Below are 25,670 nucleotides of genomic sequence, written 5' to 3'. Positions count from 1 at the left end.
GGCTGCATCCTCAGCTACTATAAACCATTACAGGGATGTTTATGGAGCTAACCACTATTTACAGCAGCCGAGGATCTGGATACCCTTATTTAAATAATAATAATCTCTGTTATTCTTAGGATAGAAAAGTTAACACTTAAAATCTTTAAGGTGAACACGTTAAAAGGATCATGGAATGTTTACATTCCATGACCTCCATTTTTCCCAGAACTTAAAGAGAACAAATCTTTTGAAGGGCTATTTGAACTGCTTTTGATGTACTTCTGCTGGTCCAGGACAGGTGGTTGACACTGCACTGCTAGAAAAATATTGTGGTGTACCATGTATCTTATGTTCTAGATAAATAGCCTCTAAACAACTGCCAATTATCTAGAAATATAAAATTGTGCATGGGATTAGAGCACTTAACACATCCAGCCAAAAAGAGCCCGTGTCATTTACAGTCCAGAAATCAGGAACAATTGTTCATGTGGTCCATTTTATGAATCAGCAAAGAAAGTGAGAGCATCCGTTTTAGCAGTCTCAAAATTTAGATGGGCACAAAATTTCAACCTAAACCAGAATAACATACCTCCCCAGGGAATCGATTTTAGTCAGTTAATCAAAAGCTGATTTAAAAGTGGAGGTGAAATTGTGGCTCCGTTGCATTGAATGGATGTGCTGCCACAGATTCTTGTAGCGTGTAGTCCTACATTTACAAACCAGCTCCCTGTTGCATGGAAGCATGCTCAGATTCCTAGGCACGGCTTGTCCACGTACGTTCTGGAAGACTGTCTGTGGAAAATGGTGGGCTTTCCGACACAAATAGTTGGATTTTACAGTATGCAGCTGGGCTGTAATATGGAAAAATATGCCCACGATCTCCATTATCTGGGCAAGAGAATTATCACAGTAACTACAGAGTAGAAAAAAAGAAAGGCTAGAGAGTACAGGGAAGAGATAGAAAAGGAAAGTTGAATGAATTTCTTTCTCTCCCCAGAGTGCCAGGTTCTTATTTCAGCAGCTGTCTGCCACTCAGAGCCTCTTTTGGCTCACTTGCCAGCATAAAATCTGTCTGCAACAGCCAAACTGACTTAATGCAGAAAAAGGGTGAATAAAAAATAACAAGCATGCTAAGAACTACTGTTGAAAGGATTCTATAGGGCAGAAACAGACAAGGTGATTCAACTCAGCCAGAGAGAGAAAATTTAGGAGATGGGATGCTCTGCATTTTCAACAGTTTAAAACAAACGGTAGCTTTTTTCTTTTTCATTCCGTGTATGTCATCTCCTTTTACAAGGAGATAGTATTTTTTCCCTGTACAAGGTTTAAAAACATAAAACCAAACTAAATCTGAAATGTACACACCGCTTTCTTAGATCAGAATAACATATGCCAGGGAAAGAAGCAGTAGACTACTGCTGTATTTGGATGAGGCTATAAAGCCATAAGTACTGGCTTTGAAAAACAATTATACCTAGCATTTCTCGTCAGTAAATCTCACTAGACTAAGGCAGAAAGTATCATCCTCCTCATTTAATGATGTGGAAATTAAAGCATGGGGACACAGGTATGCCTTGTGCAAGGTCGCTGGCAGAACTGAAAAGAGAACACTAATTTCTCAGTTCCCAGCAAATGAGCTCTTAACTAGGCCCACTGCCTCCCTATCGAGAGAAAAAAAAATAATTAAATACAATAATATAAACAAAGTCCTTGGTAGTTCAATTTTAGACATTCACTATGAATTATCCATTAGGACTCTACAGCTAGGAATTATTCCCACGCATTATTTGGAGAATGAGAAGCCATGGAAAACATAAGCCACTAGCAAACAAATTTGTAAACATTGCGTTATGGAAAAGAAGGCCACACTAATAAATACGAATTATCCACTCAGTTCTGGTAAGTAGCTTATGAGTTAGATGGGATGGAAAACATGGTCTCAGAAAACACAAGCTAAAAAACTACACCGCTAATTAAAGTGTGAACTGTAGCATTAAGCATTTTTCCCACTATCATTGTCTTTTCACATGAGCCATGCTTATGTCTGAATTGCAGTAAATCTAGTATAACTTTAAGGCTGGGATTTCTCAGCTGTCCAAGAAAATTTCCTGTCCAGTTCCCTTAGCCATTAGGAAAGCTGTCCGTGTACCGCTTGCCTTCTACAAAAACTAGACATTTGTGCAAGCTCTTTGAATTAGGAGCACTAAAGTCCTTAGCTTTCTGGTAGTCTAATTTTAACATCTTGACAGTTAAGACAATTATAATCTGTCTTCCACCCCTCCCTTTTTTTTTTTTTTCTCACTGTCTTGCATAAAAAGATAAAAAAACCCCACACAAGTGTTGTTAGGGTTCCTTCTGATTCACTAATAATCATAATAAGCCCCTCTGAAACCTTCAGGGGAAAAAAAAAACAAAACAGAAAATTTGGAAGGCTTTTCCCAACCTCTAACCCCCTCTCTTTTTCCTGTTGTAAGTAAGCTCGTAAGCTGAATATTGTAAGGTTTTCCACAGATACTTATTAGTGTGTATGTGTTGCAAGTTGGAATACATATGAATAGAAGCAACAGCTCAGCAGAATGCGGCAGGCGTGATGGGAGCAGTAAAGCTTCACTCACTTGAGTGGATCACTGAGTTTCTCAAACTCTGAGCGTTTCAAGCCTCAGCTGCCCTGGTGCTTGAGGAACTTGGCTCCTCGTGAAAGAAGATGAAGGAAAAACAAAGACTTAGCTGAACATATTCCATTTGCCCTCCATAGCAAGAGTACAGTCAGGAATAACCAAGAATTAAAATTTAGCAAAGATATCATAACCTTGGGATTCCAAGCAAAACCAAGCAATACTCCTACTCCTAGGAGTAGGAGAGGTGACAGCTGTTAAGATTTTGGCCACACTTTAAGCCAGAAGGTCACATCATGGAGTACTCGGACATTACTGAAAATCTGATACTTAGTGACGCGGGTATAAACCTGGGAGTATGCTCACTTCGGATTTATGTTGAGTAAGCATTCAGTCTGGAAAACTCCCACATGGCATTTTAAGTGCTGGTAAGAGGAAATAACCCCTTTTCTCTCTCCTCTGCCACTCACGCTTCGTAAGTTCAGTGGCTGCCCTGGTGAGATTCTTGTCCCGGGTGCCACTGCCAGGCGACTCCACTGGAGCGGCTCAGGTGTAAAGCTAGCAAAGGTACTCTGCATCTACACCTGAATGGCTCAGATGTGACGGTACCCCGAAACCTTTAAAAGCCTCTGTGACAGCTTTGCTTCAGAATTGTGTTTGTTCTTTTGTGATTACAAGAGAATTACATGTAGTCATAGCGTAGTCATTACATTTTCACAGTTCTCTCAGATTTTTCTGTTCATTTTAGCTGTCCAGCTAAAATACTGGCATGTACCAAATCAGTAACAAATCCCTGGGGAGAAGGAAAAAAGTTCATAGCATGGGAAAAAACTGCCTCAACTCCAATTCCTCTGCCTCTCAGACGAGAGGCTCTCAGAACAAAAATCAAGACGTCTTAAAATAGACTCTGTCATATTATCGGTGATCTCGAGGGGATTTTTTTTCCAGGCTTTTGTATGGAAATGGGTCTTATCTCAAGAGGAGATAACTGCAACAGGTCTATATACATTAGCTGTGCCTTTTCCAATGCAGACAGCATTCTTAAAATGGCTGTACTGCCTCCTACGCAGCAGATAACTGGTGCCTAACACTTCAGGCTTTGGGGAGCAATGCACGAGCAGGGCGAGGAAAGGAGATGCAAGGAATCTGTGTTGCTAAGACGCAGCTCTGTACTTGTTCTGTCACCATAAAGAATCCTGATGACATATTGCAGGCATTTGGTGATTTTGGTGTTATTTCTGTTATACTGCCAATATGGGTTTACGTTATCTCGCTTTCTGAATGGTAGTGCCACCTTCCTTTTTAAGATCAGCAACAATGTTTTGCATTGCTTTTGTTTTGCAACTAGCCGCATATATTGATCTGAAGAGTTTGCTGGAAAGTTGGTTTTTACAAAGGGCCTTAGAAGTTGAAAGACTATGGCGTTACTTACACAAATGGTAAATTCATTGTATTTTTAAAAATAGAGATAAAAAAGATTTGGAAATACTGCAACGAACTCTGCTCTTCCAAACTTCATCTTGATTACTTTTTCAAGCACGGGGTAAATTACCATTAGCAGTGGTAATTTAGATGCATGCACAAATAGGGTAACAATTAGAGATGAGAACCAAATTCTGAACACTTCAGTTACCTGAACATCCTTAAAGGTAATGGAGGTGCATCTGGCCTCTAATTTCATCCCTCCAAATGTTTAACAGCACGTTACAAAAGCCGCTGCTGTACTCAGACGAGAGCCCTCTGTGTTTATCATCTCAGGAAGAAAACCAGTTTTATGATGTCTTGTTTTTCAGACTTCACTCATACTCTTGAGTCTATTCGGTCTTTAGAATGACTGCATCTCCGATTGCAGCTCCAACATTTCTTTCACTCAAAATGATCTATTCATCTGTATTCATAAACATGTCAATCTACTGGTTCAAAAAATCCAACCAACCCTCCAATAACAAAAAAACAACAAAAACCTTCTCATTAATCCACCTCCCTCATTAGCTAGGATTAAAAACCTTAGTCAAAATGATTGGCCTTGTGCCCAGAAAAGCTATGAGATCAATAATCCAAACAGACTTAATGATCCTCTTACAAAAGAATAACTTTTGTACTTCTCTGACAAAACACTTTGAAAAAGTGAAGGGAAAAATACAAGAAATGTCACATCATCTGCATAAGTTAATTTATCTGTTGGTTTGGAGTTGTACGGTTGGGGGAGGGACTTTGGGGAATAGGGTTTTTTTTCTTCTCTCTCTGTTAAATGACATTTATTGTCTGCAAAAACAGTAATATGAAAAATCATAAACTGTATCAGTGATTAGCCTGTAAAAGCCTAAGACGTTTCATTAACATTTCCAGTATCTCATTTCACTCATGAGCAGTTTAAAATTATGGCATTTGTACTCCTATAAAGATCAGTATTCTTTAAGACTTTTATTTACGCAATTTAACTTGTTGGTATCCTTATTTTGACACTACTAATTACAGCTTCTAACTTTCAAAAGTTTGATTTTTATTTTACAAACTCAAGTGTTGATGGGAAGAAAAAGAAAACCAAACTCAACCCTACTGTATATCCACAAGGAACATTTCTGTCATGGACAGAACGGAAATTTCTTGGGGGAGAGACGGGTGGACACTCAGCAGACCAGGTATGTCGCATGTGGGTACGCTAGAAAATGATCAGGCTGGGCTGACTGCAGCTGCGTGGGAATTAGCTCTCTAATCAGTGCTCATCATCTAGCTTCTCTACAGTTACTGGAAAAAAGCAGGCATATCTGTAGCCCAATTGGTGCCACATAGTTTGGGAGGGAATAAATCACCTTTGAACTGCCTGATTTTTGCTGTTTACTCCAGAGACCCCTACACAACCAGTTTGAGTCTTAAATTTTAGTGGCTAATTTTGGCAAGATCAGCCCACGCTGCAGGCAGCTCACTGAAATTACAGCAGAGTGGGATGCGATACCAGTAGCTTCACACAGCTCATCCATTTGTTCTTACTCAGAAATGCTGCTTGCATAGCCAGGGCTGGCACACGGGAAATCCTGCGTGGAAGCTGAAACGCTGTTTGATCCTCCTCTCCTCCACTCCACGAGTGGAAGGGGGAAGAGCTATGCAGACGTATTCTCCAGCGTATTCACCACTGGGATCGGTTGCCTCATTTCACATGGGGCTACCCAGCAATGTCACAGGAGGAGGTAAGGGCTGAGCTGTCAGTGGAGCAGGGACATCACCTCCCTTCTAGGCTGAAATCGGTCCTCTAGAGATAGCGAGAGAAGAAAAGGAGAGCCTAGGGGGACAGATATGAGGGGAAAGGTTGGGACGTTACTTGGTGAGGGCTTGAGAAGCAGATAATGGAGGTGAGGTAGGAACTGAGCAAATGCTGGAACCCAAAAGGATGAAATCTGATGGAAGAGAGAGGCTGCAGAAAGGAGGGCTACCAATGGGCATTTGGAGTGGCTCTGCAGCAGAGCTGAGAACCCAGAGAGATAGAAAGTACGGACCCTTTCGCAAAAAGTGGCACTTTGTGGGGAAAAAAAGGGGAAGGCAATTAACCTGTCATCTTCTGGGTGTGTTCTGTTGCTAGCAAAGCCACAGCATCGTCCCAGATGTCTGTCTAGGAACCGTAGGGCAATCTGGGCACACTAGTGTAAGGTTAGCATCTCTCCCCATTTTGCCATTGAAGTGACTTATTGAAATCCAGTTTCTAAGATCGTTGCTAAACTTCATGCTTACAGAGAAAGATCTCTTCAGAAATGTATTCATGCATTGGAAGTGTACTGCCCCTCATTTTCACTGGAGATAACTGCATAGTTTTAACAGCGCTTCAGTCTGCACCGCTGCTGTTTCTGTAAAGGTCATTATGTCCACTTTCACAAAAGGAAACTTGTGAAGAAAGAAAACTATTTGCATCCCGTTTTCCTGAGGAAAAAAAAATACTTTGTTAACCTGGTTACGTAATTTTCCCCGTTCGACTTTTCAAACTATGAAGGAAAATTTTTTCGGACTCATTATCAAGCCATAACTCCGGCAAGCAGCTCTCCCCTAACAAGCAGCAGCTTCCAGAACTGCACAGCTAAAGAATTGTAGAGACCTTCCACACAGCAGCTGCCGACACACTTTCCCTGTTAAACAAATCTCTTTAAGTGTAACTGAAAAAAATCTCCTTCTCTCTCACCTAGACACACTATGAAAAGACTTTCTTAATAGATGTCAGCTGAAGGATTTAAAAACAAACTTAAAAGATCTACAGCAATAACGATTTTTTAAGTTGGTACTGGTGAGGCAAAATAAAATCTAGTCACTAAATAAATTCCACTAGGAAAGCTAAGGAAATGTAAAGCAACAGCAACCTCTGTAAAATATGGCTGTGCTACCAAAGCAAACACGTTAAGACAGTCTGAGACTGAAACAGTAAAAATAAGCAAGATAAAATTACTAAAAGAATCATTTCTCTACCTCTTGTTTGCAAACACTAGAAAATTGAAAACATTTTTGTAGGAAAAATCAGCATTTTTCTGAGCAAAAACCCTGTAATTGGTTCTGGTTCACTAGAGAATCATAAATAATAATATCCTAGCTGCAAGAGTGCCAGATAAAACATGGTACTTGCTTTGCAGGCAATACTAAAATCATACCTGGAAAGAGTTAATAACTTTACTGTAAAATAATACTTATACTTTTCTTAAGGTTTCAGTAATAGATGCTTTTAATTACCCGGGGAAAGGAGCCATAATAAGACAATCACTACTGGAAGCTTTCGCACAAGTACCTCACTCAGAGATGGATGCTATTCCAGTCAAACGTTCCAAGTTCAACTAATGCGATACCATTTCGCCTCCTTCTTGAAGTGAGACCATTTTGAAGACTGATTCTTCAGCAGTTCATTGTAGCACTTCAGTTTTAAACCTGATCTAATGAACAGCCATAGATGCTATGGACTCTAAACATAAAGAATTGACATGTTAGCATATTAATGTACTCAGATGTCACATAAATCATTAGCAGACAGTTTACTGAATGACTCAGATAGCTGGCAATATACACGCAAAGCCTCTTTAGCTCTTAAATATAAAGCAACTTCCTTTTGGCAAAGTCCTGATTAGAACAACATTGATTGTAGTTATTTATAGCTCAAATGCTATTGCTGAAAATTTCTCAAAGTTGTAGATACTGTATTATTAACTATAGTAAAGCTCTAAAAATCAGTCAGCAGAGGCCACTTCAATCTCCGCATGATAATAAAGGATTATTATGTGCAGTAACCTATTTATGAAAAGGAAACAGTGTGCTTCTTTCAGACTCCATCAATTGCTTTAATAAGGAATTGAAAAGCCTGGCCTACTTTATATGCAGATCACCATCCCAGTTGCATAAGGATTTACAATAGACAAAACAAAACTGTTTTTGTTGTAAATAAGGGCTGTTTGTTTAAATGGCACAATAATGTTTGCATCTAAAAATTATTTAGAAGCTAATAAGGCTTAATAAAGTTTGACTGTGTACTTGTTAATAAAAATGGTTTCAATATTCTCCAGGAAGGAACTGTAAATCGAAGGTGATAACGCAAAGCTTGAAGTAAAACAGGCCTGAGTTAAGGGGAAAGGAGACGACTTACTGCGTTTGTTCACTGCGGGGCTTAAGAAAACCAATGTTGAGAATGTTTTCAAGTTAACTTGAAACGTTTTATAAAATTTAAGATAAGGAACTTAATAGTACTTTTCTCTGGTAGATTAGAATTATTGCAGTATTGCTTTTGCTTTAGAGACTGAAAACTTGACGTAGTTCAGGCTCCTGAAAGTTAGTGTGACGCACATACTGATTTCTGCTACCTCGAGTTGGAGGGCTCCGGAGACCCAGGTTCAAATTTTACTTTTGGCATTGGTTCATTTGCCTGTATGTTAATAAATTTAATGAGGTGTGGGATGACCCCTGCTGGTGTCCCTGCTTATTAAAAAAAAATTTAAAAAAAATGTATCTGGCAGGAAAAGGACATGTTAATTGCAGTCCAAAAAAGTTACAAATATAAACTCTGTCACAAAATGTATAAAAATACCTAATTTGATGCATAAAATATTATGAGTAATGTTCTCTTAAGTATGAAAATAATCTTAAACCACTGAACATTACTGTGTTAGAGCTGCAACGCCACATATTAAGGAGGACATTAATTGTTCAGTTCACTGTGATATTATGTTAAACGTCTTTTATTAATGAGCTGTTACTCCCAGCTGAGGCATTTGATAACCTCTAGTCCATTGCTAAATCCTCTCAGTGAATCACTCTAAACAAACCTAGAGGGAAAAAATACCCCAATAATTTACATTTGAGTCTGTAAGGTCCTAGAACTAGATTCATTTAAAGAAGGGCACCTTTCCTAGAAATCAAACCTTCTGATTTAATGCAGCTGACATACAGATCTATTTTACAATTTTTTTTTTAATTTCAAAAATACAACACATTAAAATAGGTTCAATTTATCAAAGCTAAGAGCAACAATTAAGTAATAATGTACTTAAAGTGCAAAGGCACTTTAACACAAAAAAGTGACGCCCAGTGGCTATACTTGGTAATTGAAACAGCAGTACTGTATATTATTATTTACAAAAGAAAGTCATAGTCCAGGAAAAAAAGATCTTTGGAGATCTTCTACATAATACAATAAGTTTCCACTTTGACATGAAAAGAAAAAAAAAAAACAACAGAAAACTCAAAAGACCCCCTTCCTCATTTCCTTCAATTAGAGAAGAATTATGCAAGATCTATTACAGAAACATACATTTGCAGTGACAGTTCCTACAGAAGGGTCAAAAGGAGAGAGAGACAGAAATAACTTAAAGGGAACGTTGCAAAAGCAACACCATCTCCCTGCTATGCTGTAAGGGTTCCATTTCTCTCTCACTCCCTCTCTAATTTAAAAAGTGGAAATGTTGGGAATGCGACAAATGACATCAGCACTGAGTTCAGACTCAATCAAACGTGATGCTGAGCTCATTTAAAAATTTTGTCTCCCACCTCCCCCCTCACAGCTGACTGATTGCAGTTTGTTTTTCCAGAACTTCGAGGTAGTCTGGTTCTGTTTGTAGCTTTCCTTGGAGTAAAGGATGCTCGGGTTTAGACTGTTCTGCAAAATATTTTCTGGGAGTTCCATATAAAACAGTTTTATTTATCCTGTCCTGGTTTTGGCGTCTTGATTCATATGAAGGGGCAAACTGCCTTTTGGGTAAGGTGCAAAAGTTATAATGAACTAATCCTCCGGCGGGGAGTTCCTTGACCCTTTCTGCAATATTTTGATACAGAAGCTCTGGTTCCCTCGGCGAGGATTGCTTTTCCAGTAATTCAGCTGCACTGATTGTAAATGCGAGACTGGTGGGGTCTTCCTTTTTGTGGTCAAGATTGCTATAGCTAAACTCATGGAGATTCCTGTAATAGGCAACTGGATCCCCTTCCTTTTGCATGTAGATGGGGTTTTGGCACATCTGTCCAACAGGAGGGGGAATGTAGTTATAAACATGTCCTTCAGTTTTATCGTGGGTCTCGGAGTTGTAAGACCCATACTGGAGCTGAAATGAACTTATATCTAAGTTGTTTGCGCTGCTGGGCATGCTTTGCACCCCCTTCCGGCGCTTAAGGACAAAGACAAACAGGCCTGCCCCAAAACAGACTGACAAAATAAACACAACCAGCAAGCCTAAAATTAAGACAGACAGCGGAACTTCAGTGTGTATTTCTGGGTAGGAGCTGGGCGAGACACCAAGGAGATGGGGCGTATCTGTATTCATGGAGAGGAGAGAAGAATCTGACAAGTTGGGGTTCTCTGGGCAGATGGCTTCTTTGCTCAGGAATTTCAGATGCTCTCCGGAGTGCTTGGTGGGAGACTCGCATATGACTTCATTGATAACTACAGGGGGATTTGACTGCTGGTTGTTCTGGTTAGTGACTTGCTCTATCCAGTTCCTCAGCCCCAGGATGTCACATGTGCAGTCCCAAGGGTTCTCCTGGAGGTCTATCTGAATTAGCGCCGAGAGCTGGTCCAAGACTCCTCTCACAGGCAGGTGTGAGAAATGGTTGTTTCTAAGGTTGAGTCTGGTGAGGGAAGTGCCGCCAAAGACGTTGTCAGGCAAGGATCTGAGCAGGTTGTTATTAAGAAATAACAGATGAAGATTACTCAGAGTATCAAAGGTGCGTGGCAGGATCTCCTTAATGACATTGTACTCTAGGTAGAGATACTGCAGGCTGTGCAGCCCGTCGAACATAGATGGGTACAGAATCTCAAGGTAGTTGCCATTAAGATAAAGTCTACGTAAACTTGTGAGGTTTTTAAAGGCACCTTCTTGTATCACTGCAATTCTGTTATTTCCTAGGTGTAACAAATCCAGAGAGCTGTACTCTACGAGATCAGTTCTATAAATGACTTGCAGATAGTTACTGGTAAGATAAAGTTTCTTTGGACTGGTTGGCCTAGGGTGGAGATCGGAGATGTTACTTATCTTTTTCTCTTGGCAGTTCACGTTTAAGCCGTTGTCTGAGCTCTGTGAAGTACAGATGCAGCCAGCTGGGCAGGTGATGGGCACAGGAGACTTTGTCTGGTAAACCATGATAGGTCCGAATATTTGTCTGTCTTTCGACACAGTGACACGGGGTGTGGGGCGGTTCCTGGTTTTGGGTGGCCGGCTGGCTTTTGGCGCTCTGGTAGGATTGATGGCAGAGTTGGCTGTGGGCGATAGCCTCGAGATGTGTGGGTCTGAGAGGACAGGGTGTTTTTCCCTCTGGTTTGAATCACTGGAGCTTTTCCTGGGGCAAAGATCTTGCCTGGTGAGCTGGGTCACATCTTTCCCATGAAGCCTGAAGGGGGTTTCGCAGACTATCTCACCCACGAACACGGTGATGGTGTCTAGCCAGGCCTTGAGTGGCAGTAAGTCGCAGGTGCAGTTCCAAGGGTTCTCCTCCAGCTGGATCTCCATGATGCCTCCGATGTGCTCCAGAACACCAGCAAAAGGCATCATCTTCAGCCGGTTGCCCCGCAGGTCCAGGTGAGTGAGCAGCACAAAGCGGAAGACATTGCTGGGCAGGGACAGCAGGAGGTTGTCATTGAGAATCAGCACTTTGAGCTTGTTTAGCTTGCTGAAGGCCCCCGCCTCAATGGCACTGATGTAGTTATAATCGGCCTGCAAGTACTCCAGACTCTCCAAGCCCAGGAACGTGTCCTCCTTCAGCACTTCCAGCTTGTTGTTATTGAGGTGCAGCCTCTTGAGGGTGCGGAGGCCGCTGAAGGCCCCTGTGCGGATCTCCTGCATGTCGTTGTTGCCCAAATGGAGGGTCACGGCATTGGAGTAGTTGACGAACTCATTGGGGAACAGGCGGGTCAGCGCGTTCCCGTTGAGGAACAGCTGGTAGATCTTGGACGGTGGCGGCAGGAGGAGGCTGACAGTTGTAAATCCTTTGTTTTCACAATTAATGTTCAGCACGTTCTCCTTCTCCTCACAAGGGCAGCGGCTCTTGCTGCAAATGTCTTTGGCAGGTTTGCGACTCTCTGTCTGCGAGATCCCAGCCACTGTTAACAAACTGAGCAACCAAACACCCTTCAGCATCTTTATGCGCCGTCGATCCCCGCTTCAGTACCTACAGTCAAACCTTTTGAGACAGGTAAGGAGAGAAAGAAGAAGTCCCCAGTGAAAACGGCCAGGAGCGGAGGCTGCAAGGGGAGGGCAAAGCAGGTTGCAAGGTTGGGGGCTGGGGGGCGGCAAGGCAGCCCTTTGCGAAACTCCTCTGAAATCCCCCCCTCCTCCTGTTCCTCTCGGAAAGCGCCTGCGGAGCTGCTGTGGGGGGAAGCCCCGTCGGGGAGCTCTCGGAAAACCGGGGTCCCCAGCGCCTGCCCCCGCCCGACCCCTCGGCGGCCGCCGGCAGAGCGGTCCCTCCCCGCCCGGCCCGGGGCAGCCCCCGCTCCCGGCTCCCGCTCCCCGTCCGCATTTAAACCCGGGTGGTGGAGAATAAATGACGGCAAACCCTCCCTGCCCCCCTCCCGGCAACAGGGCGCCTCCGCACCGCGCTCCCCTCGCCCGGCGCTCCTCGGCTCCTACCTGCTCTCGGGGCGCCCGAGGGGGCAGCAGGGGCAGGGGCCGCCGCCGAGCGCCGCCGCCGCGTCCCGGCGCCCGGCGGCGAGAGGCATCGCCCGCCTCACGCCTCAGGAGGAGCCCGGCGAGGAGCCGCCGTCCCGTCCCGTCCCGTCCCGTCCCGGCCGCGGCTCGGCGGGGAAGTTGGGCCGGGCGGGGGGGGGGCGAGGAGCGGCGGCGGCGCCGCTGCGGGAGCGCGGGCAGCTCCGGCTCTGCGCGGGGCGCGGCGCGGCGCGGGGCTTTTGCCGGCTGCCCCGCACGGAGCCGCGCTGACGTCACGCCGGGGGCGGGGGGGACACGTTTTTCCCAGCCCCCCTCACCCCTTCTGTCTCCCCCCACCCGGCTCCGTCCCCCCGGCTCCCGGTGGCTCCGGCAGCCGGCTCCGCTCCCGGCTCGGCTGCGCATCGCCGGAGCGCTCTGACAGCACCTGCGGCCGCGCCGCGCCCAGGACAGCGCGGGGACCCGGAGCCGGGGAGTGGAATAAGGTAACAAGCGGATTTACCTGGGTCCGGAGGATTTTTTTTTAGCCCCGAGTCCCTAAATCCGTGCCCTCAAAACCGAGAGCAAGTCAAGCAGCTTCTTCGGCAGAAGCCATCCGGCAAGCGCACACACACACCGCACGCACCCCACATACACGCACGCACCGCACACCACACACGCACCGCACACGCACAATCTGGCTCTCGGAGCAGGGGTGCTGCAAAACCCGGATCTGGCATCAGCATCTATCCCCCATGCCGGCTGCAGCAACTCCTTTCCCCACACTGTCGTGCCGAGCTCTCTCCAGCGCGTTGGCGTTTTCTACACGTTTGGGGAAGTTCATCCCCTTCCACCAAACTGGGCTGGCGGGTAACGGCAGTCGTGTGCCTGCATCCCTCCCTCCACGCTCCCGAAAGCCCACCCGAGTGCTGAGCAGCTAAGACCACATCTAACCTGATCGTTCACACTGGCTAGACTGGCCCCGCTGCCAAATTGCTGTGTTACGGTATAGCCTTTGGCTGCATTTAGAAAGAACAAAATGTTGGATGTGGGTTATTGTGACCTCGCTTAAGCACCATGCCCTGGGCACAGATCTGTTTGATGGGAAAGGATTGCTGCTCTTGATCTTTATCTATAAGGTAAAACTTTGGGTTCACAGTGGGAAAATAAAAAGACACTCCACAATGAATTTTTAAAGTGCTAATATGGCAGGGTGCATTATTACCAGTTTTTTATAGGGAACTATAAACACTCCACTTAGTCTTTAGAGTGTAGAGGTTTGCTGCCAAAAGAGCGCTGGACTTGGCAAAAGTGGTACTGTCATCTTGTGCTATTCTTTAGCCATTAAGTATCAGAGCCCCCATTTTAGGAGCAGCAGGAATCTATTTTCTGTTCTTACAGGGTTTTGAGATCGGAAAAGGTAGCATGCTACAGCAGCCAGCGCAGATGCCTTTGCAGCGCTGCCAGGTAGCAATAGTGCTGGAGTTTGCATTTGGGATTGGAGCAGCTGCAACTTCCCTACCTAAAATTTGAAGAGGTTGTGGAAAAAGCAGGAGCATCCCACACTGGAACATGCTTTTGGTGTGGTGCTGCATGAATTTCATCAAGATTGGGATTCTGAAATGCACTCAGAGCTGCTCCATTTCTAACTCTCTTTATGCAGCTGAATTCAGGAGCAGAGACTGTTAAGATCAGGCAAGATGTATGTAGCAGGTCTGGGGTTTTACAACACCAATACACCAACAGACAGATTTTTTTCTACAAGGTTTTTTGCTTGTTTTCTGCTTTAAATATTAGCATATGGTTTTGGGGGAGCAAAACTGAGCTAGCTACAGAAATACCAAATCTTACTTTCAGACCTTTCTAACACAGTCTAGGGGCATAAGCCTAAAAAGAGAAGGTAAAAGTAGACCTAGGTTGATTTTTTTGTTTTGCTTTTCTGAAGGGAGGATATTCACACGCACCTGCCCACACTGACACACAGACGGAGGCGCGCACACGTTGCTACAAAACCTACCTTTAGCGCATCTCACCTGAGCAGCCTGCGCAGCGGAGCCAGCGCTCACAGGGCTCCCTCCAACGCACAGCCCAAGCTGAAGGCAGAAGTAAGTCCAGTGCATCTTCCTCTCATCTCACAGCGTACGTTTGTTTCGTGTCCGTGAGTTTCAGTGATGTGTTTGGTTGCTGGTGAGCAAGGATCATGTCCTGGAATTGGCTCATGGGGCAGCACACACTGTCCCGCTTGGCCCGTGTTTACTAGAACGTAGGAAATGTGTTTGTGGTAACTGCTGACGCTGCCCGGGAAGGGGAGGTGTACGCATGGCACGCCTCAGCAGTAATTACCAGATTCATGTGGGATGGAAGGAACAGCATGTTAGGGGATTGCAACAGTAATACGACACAGAGATGATACTGATTCTATTACACTGCAAATGCACGCATATAATAACCACTGTTGGAGGCGGAGGAACAAGGATTTAAAAAAAAAAAAAAGCTACAGCTTTTTATTTAGGAATAAAGTCATGATTTCTCAGCATGCCCGAAGTGTTTTATAATCCCTTCAATTAAAAACACAAAGTATAAAAGAAGAGCTATTTTTTCGCCACCTGTTTTACTGCCTTTTGATTCTGCATGTTGAATGCGGGAACATTTTCAGGCTGTGACTATCTGGGAGCCTCCAGGAATGGAAGGGCAGGAGGCAGGTTGATACAGCAGCCTGCGAGGGTTTGGGAAAGCTCAGTGTTACACCTGATTTGTAAGCATTGTGAAGGTTTCTTTTTTTTTTTCCCAAATACTTTGCTGTGTTCCCTCATCCTCCTTTTTGGAGCAAAGTTATGAAGACTGAGTACAGATTCATAAACTTAATGTCAACCTAGATTATAAGGCTTACTGGCACCATTGTGGCTTTTGGATCTTGCATAACCCAGGCCATCAGCTAAATTGGAATTAATTCCTGTTTAAACTAGATCATACTTCCTAGGAAAAAAAAAACAACAAACAAAACAAAACAAAAAAATGAAAAAATAATAACGTATCCAGACATGTTTTAGCAGTTGCCTACGATGAAAATCTGCCATAATGTTTGATAAATTGTTCCAGCAGCTTTCATCTCCCACAGGTAAAAAATTGTGCTTTCTCTGCAACTCTGCACCTGGCTACCTTCAGTTTGAGATTTTTGTCCTTGTAATATCCTTGTCTGCTAGCTTAAGTGCCCTTAATTATCCCATACCTGTTTCCCATGGGGGCACTCCCAGACCGCTGCAGAGCAAGTATGAACTAAATACTTCACCAACTTCAGTCTGTGTTCGCCCTATGCTGGTGCACACACCAGAGCAGCTCTTGGTTCCTGCATGGTCCTAAAGCCACCACTTGAGCTATCTGCTGGCAGGGAAAAATAAAAGTCAGACCATGGCATGAAGCATAAGCACATAAAATTTGGCACAGATCATTACCCTTCCTGCCTAGTGCACACCATGCTGTTGGCCTTCTGTGACAGTAAATATCAAGGAGCAGAATAAGTCTGGAAATGCGGAGATGATTTTCTCTCTCCACATTGTGTCTTCAGATAGAATCTGAACGCTACTTATGCACCTTTACTTATCAATTTATATAAATGAAGAACATATCCACCAAGTCTCATGGAATAAAGAAAAGAATGCAGCAAGAAACTAAGCAAAAATCTCCGTGAATTGGATGGAGGGCAAGATTTAAGTTTTACTGATAATTAGAAACTGTCAAGGTAGCCTGGGTGCTGGTGGTGGGTAAAGAGGGATTTATTTGTGTTGTATAAATAGATGCCAATATTGATTTTTGTGAACAAAACATGATGACTGATGTGGTGAAACGATGGGAATTTATAAACGTAGGTATTTAGTGATCCCATGTGTTCCTCGTTCTGGGATCCTGAACTGCATAATACGAGATGCCTACTCCATGTCAGCTTCTGGGGTTCGGAGATAATCATTGTTACTATTCAACAAGTTCCCTACGTTCTTGCTTTCCAAGGGAATATTTCTCTGCATGCCTTTGTGTGCCTATTTGTAGCCGTAGAAATTCTCCCTCCGTGAGTATGTATGTTTTTGGACTCTTTCCTGTACTGTAAGTGGGATATTTTTGTGCCTCACTTAAAAGTAATTATTAAGGAAATAAACAGTTTCCAGATTTAGCAGTGAGCAGTATGCAAAATAATTGTTACTTGTAATCCAAGGTTTTATCTCATCCAGCAGCACTGGAAAGTATGCTGTAAAGGAGACGGTGAAAGAGAAGGCTCTGGCTTTTATTTTCTTTCTTTGGGCAAGCGATGGGCAAGGGATGAGTGACGGAGGGTGATCGTGAAAGACCGGGGGGAAGGAACTGGCAGGCTCTGCTCTCCGTGGCCCTGGCGTCCATCCCCGCTCGCCCGTGCTGCCCAGCAACAGCGAGCTGGTGCGATGCATGCCCGAGAGAGGCAGAGGAGGGATGTTTGTGACGAAGTCTCCATGGAAGGAGAGCTGGTGGGTGCGCCAGTCCGTGGGCAGAGGGGCACTGCTGAGTGACAGGGGCTTCTGAACGCGTGGTACCTACTGACCTGCTGTTTGCAGGCGGTCAGGAATGGCCTTTGCTATTACCAATAATGAATTTCCTTGGTTTCCAGATGCATGTTTTAGCTCCGTTTCCCCCAACCATTCAAGCATCTGGAGAGCCATGGGCTACTTCAGAATGTTGTTTACTGACACTTCATGATTACCTACTGTATACATAGAAGAATTCAATGAGCTACGACTTAAAGTCAACCTGCTTTGTAATTCTTCCCTCAGTGGCTGCTTCCTGCATGCACTCAGATCCTGGCCAAGGGTACATGTTGCTGAGACCCATTATCTAATTTCAAGATAATTTCTTGCAGAGAGACTTCGCCATGATTTCTTTCAGTGTATCTGGGGAAATCTGTTTTGTAACAGCACAGCACGATTGTACACAGGTGGTGCAAAACACAACAGTAAAACTATCAGTTTCTGATTTTTTGTATCATTACCATGGAATCCCAACTCTCTTAAAAATAAGAAGTGAATTTTGTGAGTTATAATACCAGTAATATTGGTTCCAGCAGGAAATGAGATATAGAAGCTGTCAGCCTGAAAGCATCCCCGGTAGCAAGTGCGCTGGGGATAATGACAGACTTACCATTAGGTGATTAACAATGCACTTTATTTTAGCTTTAGCCACTTGTTTTTTCTTTTTTGCATGGAAAAACAAATCTCCCCTCCCCTTGTGTACACACACACACACCTTTCAGCATAGGATCCAGCAAAGTACTGTAAGACAGTTGATATTTATGGACGTGTTCATCCTCTTCAGCAAAGTATTGTGTCTGATCCAAAGCCCTTTGGTGTCAGTGGAAGGACTTCTATGGATTTCAGTGGAATTTGGATCAGATCTTTGAACAAATGTTTGACTTAAAAGAATGCACTTAGGTCTTATTGAGTGGGTTAAATATTTTTGGAAGTGCTTTATTTCATCATGTCAATGGGTCTTTTTCTGTGATAGGAACAGCGAGATGCATCTTCCTGATGATAGATACTCTGTGATGACATAGCCGAGCATCAAGAACAAAAAAAAAAAATTTTTTTCCATCCTTAAAACAGCAAAGGATTTACTGTTCCTTTCGTTTCAAATGAGTGAATGCCTACAGGAATATTTACCGCTACCATTTATAAGTGCAATTTTTCAAATTTCCTCGGAGTCATAATCTGCGTGTTACGTATTGTGAATCTTTTAACTGGAAGTGTCCCATCGTGCAAGCGCAAGTGCACACAAGTGTTTTCAGTCCTTCAGAGGGTCTTGTTGAAATTATCAGGTCTTCTTGCTTTACCGAGTGGACATGCCTTAGTAATGGGGCTCAGATTTGCATAATGCAGTTGAGGTATGGGTATGATAAATGTTCACTGTTGAAAGTCTGGTGGGTTGATGCGAGAGGTTTCTTCCCTTTATTTATTAGTGGTAAAAGAAACATAATGAAATCTCTCCATATCATTATTTTTATGGCAGTAAAGTTGAAAGAATCCAAATCCCACTGTGCTAATGACATATCTAGCAATATGTGAGAAGCAGGAGCAATGGGTGAAATTCAGTCCTGGGCAGAGGGCCAGCCCGGAGTGATTCATCATGAAAGCCCCCAATTAAGACCTCAAAACAGGGCCTAAGTGGAACTCCAGTGCCCTACGCCTTGAGCTGGCTTTCTGCAATGGCGTGGGGGGGAAAGTTCCTCCAAATGAATTATTCATCATAAATAAAGCATTCTATTAGTTTAGCCTCTTTTTCTTGATTCCTTGAATTTATTTAATTGAAATTACTCACCAAATAATTTCTATGAATAATCATGGCCTGAGGATTATTTTTGAGCAGTTCACAGTGAGCATTTCATATTCCACATTCGGAATGAGAGCTGTGTCATTGAGTTGTCATTATGCACAGAGGTCACATATTTCTGATTTTGCTCCAGAAAAAAAATGAGATGAGCAGAAAAAAAATCAGTATTTTTTCAGAGTCCGTGAGTTCCCAAAAATTCCTTCCGTTAAGTTAATTCCATGAGATGTTTGCGAACAGTTTCTGACTGAAGAAAAATTTGGGCAGTTATTGGCGTTTTTCACCTGGTTTCTAAGAGAAACGTAACTGTGCTCTATGTATGTGTATATGTCTGGCTGTCAGCCGAGGACCCCTCCCTTCGCAAATATTTCGAACCAGATTTGATGAAAGGTGGTGGCCATTAGGGATTTTAGTTTCCCACTTCTTCAGCGAAAGTAAGTGACTGAGAATTGCCCCAGCCAGCGCAAAGATTGCAGCCTGGCCTCATCCACTGTTATCTATCAGAAAAATCCGCGTCAGACTTTGCCTCAAAATTGAAAATTTGTGTTTTGGCCGCTCACCCAACTGCCCGTCGGGAGCAGGGAGGTGGATGTGCTCGTAAGCATTTGACTTGTTGTTTGCAGGCTCCTGCGATATCAAGTAATAACGCATTGGAACAGCCCTATGGTTTGAAAACGTTTTCATTGCAGATCAGACGCGCACCGTTGTTTGTAGGGCTGTTTCAAGGTCTTTTTTCTGCATGGGCTCAATGTGAGTACTTCACCGTGTAAAGTTACGCAGGTGCAAAAGAGGTTGCGGGACTGAGATGGTGGTTTCTGGTGTCAGAGGTGAAGGTAGTTTATGGCTTGTCACTCAACACAGCGCGGGCCAAGAAGCCGCCTTGAGTCGACAGGAAAGAAGAAATTACACTGAAAAAGCAAGCAGTTTATCTCTGCAAAGGGGATGTAATAAATCAGGGGGGAAAAAAAAAAAAAAAAAAAGAACAGTGATGTAGCTTTTAGGAAGAAACGGTTTCTGTTCTGGTTTTCCAAGGATAGAAAAGTTAAGTCTCTGAGAAATAAGGACTTCTTTTTTTTTGACTAAAGAAAAATACTCCCTGCTTTCCTGCAGTCTTTCCCACATCGCTTTAGCCAGAAACTTTGCTGTCTCTGAGCAGTAATCATTTACCTGAAAAATACCCTATAATATTTCTCTTTGTGGAGGCCGGTCGGTTACAAATAGTGACTTTGAAGCGTGATGTATAACTCCAAATGGCATGAAAAGAAATTGATGAGACAATTAGAACTTATGAGAATGGTGCTTGCATTAATATGTTGGGGAGAATCACTTAGAATAAAGAATTCCAAACTCCGGGGAAACCTTAAAATTTATTTGGCATCTGAAGTAGCTCCCTGAGTTGTTATTGCACAAAGCACAATACAAACATACATAAAATCCTGACCTAGACTTCAGCCGCTGACAAATTGCTCTTTGACTTCATGGGGCCAGGATTTCAGCTGACTTCTACTCTGGGGAGCTACACACAAACACACACAAATCTCGAGTATCTAATATGGCATTTTATGGTGAGATTCAGGTGGTCGGGTAGAAAACAGGCATACTTGGAATCTCCTCCCCTGTTGACAGTGATCAAATTCTGATGGTGCTTAAAATCACTTTATATCTCAGTTTTTAACGTTACAGTTTGCCTGGGCCCTGTTTTCCTGGGCATCCTCAGAGCCATTTCTGTCTTGATAGACTCATTTCAAAGCAAAGCAGGGATGCGCCCAACGTGGCGCATTAACTGAAAGGGCAACAGGAAGGGAAGAAGTTATGGTAATACTTCTGCTTTGTATTGAAATCATTATGGCCCAGGATGCTGAAGATACTTAGTGATCTCCTTTCTAGCCTAAATGCCAGGGGATGCCAGGGGACATCTGAATCTGTTGAGCAGTCAGTGGGTGGGTATGTGTCCTAACGGCCACACATGGGGGACCTTGTTTCTTGTGTGGTGTCTTTCTAGTCTGTTAGATTCCATGCGGAATGGAACAGCTTTGGCGAGAGGGAGTGGGCATTTGGCCTTGATCGAAAGTGTGTCTATGTAGCCCGTAACGCTTGTAGTATTTCTTTCCATTACAAAGCGTATGATTTATGAATAACTGCCCATTGTTTTTATGGCATCTTTTTTTTACCATCTAGCAGTCTTTTTCCTGTAGATCAATAAAATCCTTTGCACAGCAGGAGATTTTAATGTCCGCTTCATGACTGAGCATCAAGTGAAGCTGATAGGAGCAGAGGACAGCTTAGTCAGCTTTGGTAATCAACTCTGGCTTGAAATCTTGAAAACCGTGGGCAAAACCAGTTATTTGCGTGCTTATTTGCTCCGGAGTATTTTTGCTTTGCAACCACTATGCTGGTTAGCATTTGAGCTTTCTAACTAGAAATCTTGCTGTTGCTTTTGCAGATACAAGTGTTTGGCTTCATTATTTCTAGCTGGTGATACCGGTGCACTTAGAATTATATAGGGATGAGATCATTCCTTTGCAGCTATTTGGCTATGAACTCGTCAGTGGTCCTGATCATCTCCAGTATAAGCATTGCAATACTTCCTTTTTTAGAGCCGTTGAGGTTTTCTGAAGCCTCTCTTTCCTTATGACAACTGCTTGTTTACTGTTGCTAATATTGGTTTTTTCCTGATACAAATACCTGCTCTTTTGACAGAACACTTGAACGTCAACAGCCTATGGGTCTTATTTTGCAGATCACAACTTGCACTGTATCTGCAGCGGAATTGCGCTCAAAAGCAGATGCATTGCACCCACAAATTTCTCCCCCAAAAAGCATTTTTCGTTGTTATTTTTTGCCCTTTTTATCGTTAGCTTTTGTATTCAGTATTATTAGTGTTTTGTACTGCCGGAACATCTAATAACATGAGTCATGGACCAAGCCATCATTGTTGTATTGTTACCTGGTGTTTTGCTTATCTGTTTCTTTATTCGGTAGAGTGCGAGTATACCTGTGAGAAAGTGGTCATATCGGTTTTGATCTATACCTTAAAAGCTTTTGTAATTTTAAGGTTTAGACCTAGAATTATAATTGTGGGGGATGCGATGCTGTATGCAGAAGCAGAATGATAGCACTTGCCAGGTAGTTTACAATGATGTGCTAAGAATTTCACTATTTTTGAAACTGAACGTGGAGGTGAAAGATGTACCTATCTCTGAAAGATAGACGCAATTAGATTGACAACTTGTATGTCAGGCTTCTTGCTGGTGTCATTTAAAATAGCTGAAAGAGGGTGTTGCCACTTCCTTCCCCCATCCCCTGAAATGAGGCTTATACTGGAAACGCTGACAAGACCCTTATCTTTTTAGATGGCACCATGCACAGCTTTAAATACTGGTTATGAATGTTAATGTGTTATCTGAATGATATTTTTTCCACATGTAGGCAGCTCAGGATAGAGTCTCGGTAATAAATTTAACGAGTTCGGGGGGAAGACACAGTATGCTTATGTGAGTATTATAATGACTGGCATTTTTGCAAACAGCATATGATAAGTGGTGCAATTTTATTTTCAAAGTTTAATCAATAGAGAGCTCTTTGATATTGCCGTGTACTTTGCAAATAGATGCTTCCTTGTGATGACAGCAAAACAGCTTCTCTATCGTGGTGTGTTGATGCTTAGGTTTTAATCAATCTGCTTTAGTGATTGTCATAAATTTTGATATTCCGAAAAATAAATAGAAGCTATAAAATAATTATGCTTCAGGGTGGCATCCTGCTGCTGCTGGCCTGGGTCATCTGGCGTTACAAAGAGTTAAAAGGCTGCAAAGTCCATGACTGTCCCAAGCACAAGAGCATGGGCTGTGTACCATTTTATTCCCTTGTATTGTGATCCCATGCCAGCTGTTGCATAGGAGATGGATCTTTGGGGGCTTAAGAAGGACCTTATCAATGTATTGTGTTAGCTTTTGGGAGTCAATTTCCTCTCGAATAAGAGGAGTCAGAAATGACCTTCACCCCCACTACTGGGAGGCCACAGCATTACAGTAATTTTGATCCCCATGGGTGGGCAGACCGTGTGTGCATGGACATCCTGCTAGTCCAGAAGCCCTGGGATGGTTCCTTCAGGGCCCCAGCACCAGTACTGGTGCTGTTCAGGGAGGCTGAGAGGAGCAGAGCGTACCTCGCCTTCTCTGTGGCATTTCGAGCCAGCACAGAGGAGTTCGGAGAGGTGCCCGCTGGGTGAGCTTTGTTCTTGCTGAGCAGACGCCGATCGCCTCTGTCTCTTTTGCTCTTGAAAACAACAGTAGCTGTTGAAAGCTGAACTTCGAAAGATCATTTCGCAAACATTTGAAGGCTGGCCATGTCCATAAAGAGCTGTGGTGCCAGCCCAGCTTGTCCTCCATACTGCAGCAGCCTGCACAAATTCGTCCTGGCCCCACAAAACCAGTCCCAGGGAAGCCTGCTTGGAACAGATGGCGTTAACGATATATTGGATGTGGCAGCGTAAGGACACACAGTATGAACTTGGAGATAACCTTTGGCAGGGAACTCTCTCTGTCTCTCTCATTCTTTCTGATAAAAATATAGTAACTGGTAGGCATTTGGGAAACAAGGAAGCTGGAGCATTTCAGGTGACTTGACCTGAATTTAACGGACTGCCACTAGCAGTGATGCAGAACCTCCAGAGATGTCAGTGGGAGATCTGTGCCTGGCACCGCTGCAGGGTATGACCCGCTCGGCATCGGGCTGGATCCTGATCTCAGCACAGAAATTCCTTTAGAGGCATGAGAGGTTACTCCAGGCTGACATCAGCATAAGGTCAGGGTTTCTGTGTGCTGTGCATATTAGATGAGCTGTTATAGACACCCATGAAAAAAATGGTCTTTGAAAATGTATTTATTTTTAACACTTTTTACTTCCAGCAAGAAGATACTGTTTCAGCAGCCAAATACCGCAGCTTTAGCTGCAGTTCTGCTTATTTTCATACGGGCAAAAGATTCAAGAGAATGACCTAAAGAGCAAAGGGGGTTTTTATCCTTTTTGTATAATTTTATTATGTGTTATATGTGTGGGGGAGCTCTGCATATGTAAATATATACATATATGTATGTACATGTGTTTGTTCAAATAATGTGTGTTTTTCCTTTGCCGTCCCTAGCCAACATTAATTTCTGTGCTGCCTCCGTAAATATGCCGTAATGGCTGATTCTTTTGGATTCTTTGTGCTATCTTTGCTTATGCTGAATAGCAGCCGACACTTTAATTGGGATGACTGAGCCGAGTGCGTTTGCCTTTGGAATTGGACACTTTTCAGTGTGAACAGAGGGTACCACAGACTGACTGACTCTTCTGTCTTTATCCTCAATCAAAACTCCATTAAATCAGACCTGTAGTTTGTAGCAAGCGACATTCTCCGTTGCATTGAAATGCATGGGAAAGGCTGGAGACTCACAGCTTTTAAGGTTAATTAGATCCTGAAAAGAAAAATTAACTGAAGTTGTTTTCCTATCTTTTTTCCGATTTTTTAAGAGCCTTCTTAATTACCTTCATCTCTGTTGGTGTATTCATGTACACTTTACCCTTTATAGGAAAAATACCATGTACTTTTGAGTTTATTAAAAACCTTTTTGATAGACGGATTTTACTAATTCTTATTTTAAACTAAAATGAAGAAAGTGCTGGTGCATTGTGTTAAAATTTATGTGTCAGTTCTTCCTATATATTAATATGAGCCAGGCAGTTAATCTTTATTTATGTTTAACTGAGCATTAATATTATTCACTGCTTAGGCACTAAATGAGAATTTGATTTTCAGTTGGCTACATCATGTTTGGAAAATAAAGGAAGGAATAGTTTGAGGCATGACCCTTCAAAAATTCTTTGGTGGAGGTGGGGGTTTCATCAGCGAAGTTTTTTTTCAGGGTCCCGTTACGTACCTGCTGTGAAACCTACTGTTGGTTCAGAAAGGTAAATAATCTTCTTTTCAACTCTGTTTGGAAGGTTGCCTTTGTCTGCATGAAAACATGCTTCTTGTATCGATATAGGAACAATAGTTAGGCAACCTGCCCATATGCCAGTAGAAAAATCACTCCTGTGCCCCCAAAGAGGGCTCTCCAACCCATTTATCGCTGCCAGCAGAGCCAGTCCCCTTGCAGGAGACCATGCAAGGTTTGAGGCAGTAGAAAACTGTTGGCTGGAGTCAGCCTTATAACTTCTTTTGCATATATCCCCAAACTTCTTTCATCTTTGTGTGGCTGAAAATAGAGCTATTTCTCATGCTTACCCTTTTTCTGTCGGTATACATGAAGAATGGAATGCAATGTAGGAGGGAGACGTCATCTTGTTCTTTTATTCAATTTTACTTGAATTGATTTTGCAGATGAGGAAAGTTGCATTCGTAGTCCTCCTCCCCATTCCAGGTTTCCTTGTGTTAGGTTCACTTCCAGCCCTTTCCCCCACATCCCTTTAAAGAGTACTGTGTATTCGGTTCTCTAAACCTTAGCAATAGTCTGGGCATGAGGTGGCTTGAAGAAGTTCAAGAAAGGCACTGTAATTTCAGCAATAATATGGCTCTTCTCATTCTAATTAAGTTCCTTGCTCCATGTTAGATTAAAGCAGTTTTCTGTGGCTTCTTTACTATTGCTATACAACACACTTCAGT

At 43.2% G+C, this 25,670-nt stretch overlaps 1 protein-coding gene across 3 annotated transcripts; it reads right to left on the bottom strand.

Annotated features, from left to right (window-relative positions):
• Window positions 1-7,290: 7,290 nt before the first annotated feature.
• SLITRK2 (SLIT and NTRK like family member 2) lies at window positions 7,291-14,832 on the bottom strand. 3 transcript variants are annotated; one of them, XM_063345618.1, is made up of 2 exons: window positions 14,697-14,832; window positions 7,291-12,221 (listed from the first exon to the last, which is right to left on the bottom strand). In XM_063345618.1, exon 2 carries the CDS (start codon window positions 12,176-12,178, stop codon window positions 9,611-9,613), a length of 2,568 nt encoding a protein of 855 aa, XP_063201688.1. In that variant the 5' UTR covers window positions 12,179-12,221; window positions 14,697-14,832; the 3' UTR covers window positions 7,291-9,610. The 3 variants fall into 3 exon arrangements, with proteins under 3 accessions (XP_063201688.1, XP_063201687.1, XP_063201686.1); XM_063345617.1 differs by lacking the exon at window positions 14,697-14,832 and adding an exon at window positions 13,203-13,576; XM_063345616.1 differs by lacking the exon at window positions 14,697-14,832 and adding an exon at window positions 12,668-12,983.
• Window positions 14,833-25,670: the final 10,838 nt, after the last annotated feature.

This window comes from Chroicocephalus ridibundus, chromosome 9, assembly GCF_963924245.1.
Source record: "Chroicocephalus ridibundus chromosome 9, bChrRid1.1, whole genome shotgun sequence".
In the NCBI taxonomy this organism is placed as follows: domain Eukaryota; kingdom Metazoa; phylum Chordata; class Aves; order Charadriiformes; family Laridae; genus Chroicocephalus; species Chroicocephalus ridibundus.
This window is presented reverse-complemented; position numbering and strand designations above follow the sequence as displayed.

What these genes read in the sequence shown, in the direction of transcription:
- SLITRK2 (XM_063345618.1), bottom strand. Translation starts at nt 12,178, where the DNA reads ATGCTGAAGGGTGTTTGGTTGCTCAGTTTGTTAACAGTGGCTGGGATC.